We start from the raw sequence: 6,162 nt of genomic DNA on the forward strand, positions 1-6,162 counted from the left end.
GACTGACAGAAACGAAGCCAAAAGTCAATCCAATCTCTACCAATGATTCACTCACATACCACATCCATACATCAAACTGATCAGTAGAGCTGGTCACATGATTGGCAGTGAGCTGTGAGTGAAATGACATGCCCAAGGACACATCATGTACAGAGTAACTAACCAAAACAAAAATAGAAACTATAATATTGTTATTTGAAAAGTATATCTTAATAATAAATAGTGTACATTAAATAAACTATTATGTTGTATAAGAATACATTTGCAAAACTCTACCTTGCAGCAGTTATACAATGTGGACACACTATGATTGGCTGTGCACATATTATAGAGACATGAGTGTGTCTTTCTGCAGTACTGAGTAGAGCAGGTTTATTGGAGAGACGCCAGTCTCATCTGGTTTGGTTAATGAACACAGACAAAAAGCATAGCAGCACTTTTCTTTTCCTGTTAGTTTATTTTTCAGTTGCTTAAAAAACAACAGACAAGAGCTCACGATGACCCACTATTGTACTATTCCAGCTTTCCGAACACAGGAGCCCCATTTCTCCAATATTCATGAGAATATGTAAATAAAGGTGCATCTCATACAATCGTAGAATGAGTGACCCAAACAGAAGGGTCTAAGGGCACGTGGGGTGGAGAGACTCTGTACCACAGATGGGGGGGCATGTTCCATCTGCCCCATCTGGTGTATGAGCCAACCACTCTTTGCATAATGCAAACTGACCAATAGGCTTCTACTATGTTAATAGCATACTTGCTAGCAATGCAGATTTTACAGATGCCACAAGAAAGAGAAAAATATAATAGATTTATATAAAAAGCATTTATAACTTAAATAGAAACCTAATAAAATATGGAAATAAAATAAGTCAAAGATGTTCTTGAACAGTTACAGATTAAGCCCTGCACATACCATACCATTCAAGAATCTTACTTCTCTACTCTAGTGTTCTGGGTTATCCCCCTATCACACAAGTTCTCAATTCTTGATGCAAGACAGAGAATATAACAAAACAATTAAAAATAACCCCAACAAGAGTCAATGGGGAACTTGGTGTGCATGTGTGAATGCATTATGACAGATGTAATGACTGCCAAACATCTATCCAAGAATCCACAATCCTGTTCCTATGTAAAACACAACCCCATAGTTTTGCAACCCTACTTCACTTAATGTTATAAATACTGAGCAATGGATTACACTTCTAGCCCATTTACAAATGGCATGACTGTTTTAAATCAATTATTACACACTTTAAGTTGGAAAACAGTCACATATGATTAATTAATGAGGTCATTAAACAAGTTTACACAGGTTAATTCAATTTTCTCAAACCCCCCCCCCCAAAAAAAACAAAAACAAAAACAAAAACAAAAAAAAAACACTCAATATTTAACACTTGCAAAATGTCCACTGCAAAATGGCTTGAGTAGGAAACAAACACTTCTCCATGACTCTCATGTGCCATGCACTTTTTGGTGCAATTGAACAGATTTTTTTTTCCACGAGTCATGAGCATGCCCTCTTCTGAGACAGGCCTGTAGGCCGAAATTAAAAAGCTACCAAGCTATCAAGGCCACTAGTTCATTAAAATAACCTAAAGAGTTGTCACAACCACTCATCTGCAAGAGTAAATCCCTAACGACAAACCTGTGCAATTAAGACTAACGGTAAAATATCTTGTACAAACAATTATGAAAAACAATGTGAAAGTAAATGAGCATTAATACAAATAATTGATTTAAACATATCAATATGATTAAAAAGCTTGGACATGCATGGCATCACAGTGGAGAGGAAACATTCCCCTGCAGGACAAAAACAAAGACTTAACAGAGCTGTGTCTGCTTTAATGCTCCCCTAATACAACCCCCGCCCCCCACAGCACTGAGCCAAAGGGAGTGTGTTCGGAGTGTGTCGTCTCACTGGGGCTCAGGCAGCCATCTGCTGCTGTACTGAAGCCAGCCCAGTCTGATACTGGCCCAGCCCGGCCCACAGGCCCAGCAGGCGCACTGCTGCAGCCCCACAAAGAAGACATCCTGCTGGGAGTATGCTTGGGGGAGGGCTGGGCAGACAAAGACAGGCAGGAGCCCTTTGACCTGGGCCATGGCCCGGTGGGGCAGACAGCCCAGACAGACAGCATCGTGTTTGCTGCGGCCCCTCCTCAATTTGATCAGCCACGCGGACCCCAGAGGCTGGACGCTCACAGTGAACACAATGAAGGACAGCGCCTGACTCACTCCACTTCATTCATCTTCGGGAAGGATTTCTCTATTCCCTATGGACAGAAACCCCCTCTCTTCTGGTCCCTCTTAACTCTGCAGCCACAACACTACCCCTCACCAGGCTGCCTATCCAAAGATTGAGAAGCACGCCTCTACTGGCGGTCTGTCATTCAAAAACCTAAAACTGCAGCATTGCTCTTTCAGTTCTCTGGCCTTTTTTGTGGAAATAATTTAAATCTGTGTTCTGTACAAAGTGAAAATAAAGTAAATAAAGAGAAGAAAGCTGTTGTAAATGTTTTTGCTTATGTAGGGTTGTCTCCTCTCCGTTGGTAGGCACCTAAGCTGTAGTGGTAAGCTTTTGAATGGTCCGGTTGTAGTACTGGGTGGTCAGAGTCTCCAGGGGGCTCCAGCGGTGCGCGTGCAGCTCAATGACTTCCATTAGGAGAGAGCGGGTGAGCGAGGACTCGGACGGACACAACATCTTGTCCCGTACGGCTGCTAAAAGCTCTGTCATCATCTCCGGGAGCTGCTCCTCCAGAAGATGCCCAGTGCTCTGGAGCTGCAACACAAGAACAGAGTTCAGACTCGACAGTTGTGTCCCTTATGACATGCAGTCAGACAGACAGTCTGACACCTTGTTACCACAAGCAACAGAGGGTGGAGGAAAGGAGGGTGCAAAGAGCTTAAAGAGAGAGCAGGAAGCAGAAGTAATAATGTTTTGAGCAGAGTTTTTTTCATCGGCCTTAATGGTGGGTAAACTGTTTTCAGCTTGTGTTAAAATAGAAATGTTTTTCTATAATAATTGGTAGCTCGGTTACTGTTGTTATAAATGTTTTGATATCACTAGTATTTCCCTAAAAGGTGAGTATTAGTATGAGTATGTCATGTGCATGCCTGTAGCCTGTACCTCCATTGAGCAGCAGAGGACTGCATCTTCCTTCACTTCTCTGGAATCCAACAACTACAAAACACAAAAACAAACTCAGGAACTATTTGTGCAACACAGCAAAATGAGCTACATATAATTAAATTCATTATCAGAATAGATTTAACTTCAAGACACCCAAACGCACAGTATGTGGGCCAAACCTAACAAGTCTGATATGTAAATAAAGCACATGCTGTATATTTGGAACAGACCACATGCAGAGATTAAACAAATGCAAGTGTTTGTGTGTCTATTTATCACTGCACACAAAAAGAGTGAAAAAGAACTAATCCAAAGTGTAAACATTTCCTGAATTAACATTTTAAATCTTGGAAGACAACAGATGAGAGTTTCAGCCTGGCAAACAAGGCAGTCATCAAACACCAGTCTGCACTGTATCTGCATACACATGCAGCCATGCCAAAAACAAACAGTGGAGCTGATAAACATGCTAGCTGGCTTTCCCCCTGGACCCTGGCCTCATGGACAGATGGGCACACAACAAGCTCTGGTACAGAAACAATGTACAAACTATCTACTGCCAGGGTGAACTCTAGCACAGAAGAGCAGGAAGCAGACATGTAATGCTCCCATGAATGTGCCTTAAATCTGACCATGACAAAAGAAAAAAAATGCATTTAGAGAAAATACAGATGTGTATAGGAGTACGGAACAGGGCAAATCTTTAGGAAGAGCAGGTGCAGATAAACCTCTGAAGAAAGCTGTTGTCCTTCAGCATATCTACATTAGCTACATCCTATTAAGTGGATGTACTCCCATGAAGAAAGAAGTGTAGTAAAACTGCTACATGGGCCCAAAATTGTATACTTTAGTAGAACACCATCCACTGACTGAACACAGACTTTCTCGAGTAGTCTTTTCCAAGTATCAGTGAGGCTACTGCGGCACTCATGTCAGCTCCTTACTCTGGCTGAACAGGGCGTGGTGACAGTGCGGCTGTTTGATGTGGGAAGTCAAGTCTTGTCGTCCTTCGTGAAGAGAGCTCTGCCACAAGCGGGATTAGCTCATAATGAGTTCTCTGGGGAAGCCACTGCCAAGTTTGGCTCAATATATTAAAACGGTCTAATCTATAGTCTTCTGTCATCACCTTTCCTGTCTGCTGCATAGCATTTCCCTTATCCTGCTTTCCTTACAAGTACTCACTTCTAAGGCTCCGGCAGGCCACACGTCTATATGCCTACTTTAAAGGGATTCCCATATGCGAGGACGATCTGCATATCTGGAGAACAATTACTTACTTAAAACACTAGTTATGTGCCAAGTTTCATCATCCAAACAGAACACTTTGCTGCATTTGTCACAAATGTAACACTAGATTCAGTTAAAATAGTAGTACATATTTCAAAGTGACACATTTATACAGCTCAAGTAGTGAAATCAACATTGTTTAACTTGTAAAATAATAGTAGCTGATCTAGACAATAGATAATAAAGCCATTTAGTCGCTTTCAAGTATCATTCACATTTCAGTACAGAATGTATTATGACTATTTATGGGTATATACCCAGTTAAAACTTAGTCAGTTAACAGAAATATAATTTGCAGCCCTATTTATTATAACTTGTAACTGTGTTTGACTCAACTGTAAGTTTGACCACAGTCTGCTTCTACTTTCCTCTTCAAGTCTCCTCATCAACTTCCTCCCTGAAAAATCTCTTTGCTGATACCACTTCCATATCGTGGTCTGTCTGCGGTGGCTACGTGCTATTGTTTCTATAGTGACAGAGGAACTGTGTAAGAGAGCATGACCAGGGTTGTGACTTTTTCTGGAAATGATGCTGCCATACAGGACGTTTGCACCACTAACCAAACCCGCGGCTATGTGTCCAGTCTAGACTCCACCCGCCACAAACAGGAACTTCATGTTAGGTGATTTCACCAGATCATATAAACACAATATAAGTACTACAAAGTGTATATTATGTACCTCTCGTAAACAGGTGAAGATGGGACACACCAGCACTCTATACGGCTGCCCAGAGCTGCTCCTCATGGCTCCAAACACCTCACATAAAAACGTAATGAACCCTAACCACTTCTCCACGTCTGTCTGCCGAAGCTGCTCACGGCTAGAGAAATCCCTCTGTGAAGAAAACGCACAAATGAATGCCATTAAAAGATGTACATGTAGGATCTTAATAACAATAAGAGGGGAAAATGGTTTAGGTAGGTAAGCAAATATGTGGTAGTACGCATTAAGACTGTAGTTGACTTTTCTAATGTAGTAAATAAAACTAAATCATTGGCATTTTATAAATTTTAATTATTATTTATTGTATTTTATATCCAGTGTGAAGGGAACAAGAAAAAACAATGGCAAATTTCCAAGAAAAAAAATTTTGAATAAAAAAAAAATATTGAATAAAAAAAAAATATTGATACTTTGCAGCTGATGTCATTAACACTCCCTAACTGATGGCACTGCTCTGTCTAAAGCTCTGTTACTCAAATCAGAGTTTAATCTGAGCTTTGTTATAACACAATCTGACTATAATGTCTGAACCTGAATGTTTGAACTGATTTGTGCTGTTAGAACACATAATATTACTTACAAGCTGGCTATCATCAGCCATCAGTTTTTAGGGAAAATCTAACTCCTACACTGGACCATGAGAACTTGTATTGATCACTGACTCATACATACATACAGAACTGGCATGATGTCACAGCAAACTATTAATATTATTTGTAGGTAGAATGTGGTCATTTAATTCAGGGTGTATCCATTGAGACATAAACTCCTATGAACCCCTAATGTTTTTCACATGTTCCCTCTCTCACACACTCTTTGGCAGAACGTTGGTATTCACAGGCATGATTGTTTGTGTATGCAAATCTTAAAGTTTGTAAGACTGTGACGTAAAAAGAGTGGTCCGTCGCAGCAAATTCAACCTCTCATCCCAAAATGTAAAAGAGCCATGCATCAGACTCTTTCTTTTCATAAGCAATAAAATGCTTTATAATTAGATGATTAAGTACT

General features: G+C 40.5%; 1 protein-coding gene across 2 annotated transcripts in view; it reads right to left on the bottom strand.

Moving 5' to 3' along the window:
- Positions 1 to 437: 437 nt before the first annotated feature.
- ctif (CBP80/20-dependent translation initiation factor) overlaps positions 438 to 6,162 on the bottom strand; it is a 32,795-nt gene continuing 27,070 nt past the window's right edge. For both annotated transcript variants that reach the window (XM_020925166.2, XM_020925165.2), the window contains 3 exons: positions 5,110 to 5,265; positions 3,140 to 3,193; positions 438 to 2,791 (listed from right to left, as the gene is read on the bottom strand). In XM_020925166.2, the coding sequence (XP_020780825.1) occupies positions 2,570 to 2,791; positions 3,140 to 3,193; positions 5,110 to 5,265 (432 nt within the window). In that variant the 3' untranslated portion in view covers positions 438 to 2,569. The remainder of the gene's footprint in view (positions 2,792 to 3,139; positions 3,194 to 5,109; positions 5,266 to 6,162) is intronic.

Source organism: Boleophthalmus pectinirostris, unplaced genomic scaffold (assembly GCF_026225935.1).
Source record: "Boleophthalmus pectinirostris isolate CB_2022bp ecotype Guang Dong unplaced genomic scaffold, ASM2622593v1 HiC_scaffold_18, whole genome shotgun sequence".
NCBI classification, from domain to species: domain Eukaryota; kingdom Metazoa; phylum Chordata; class Actinopteri; order Gobiiformes; family Gobiidae; genus Boleophthalmus; species Boleophthalmus pectinirostris.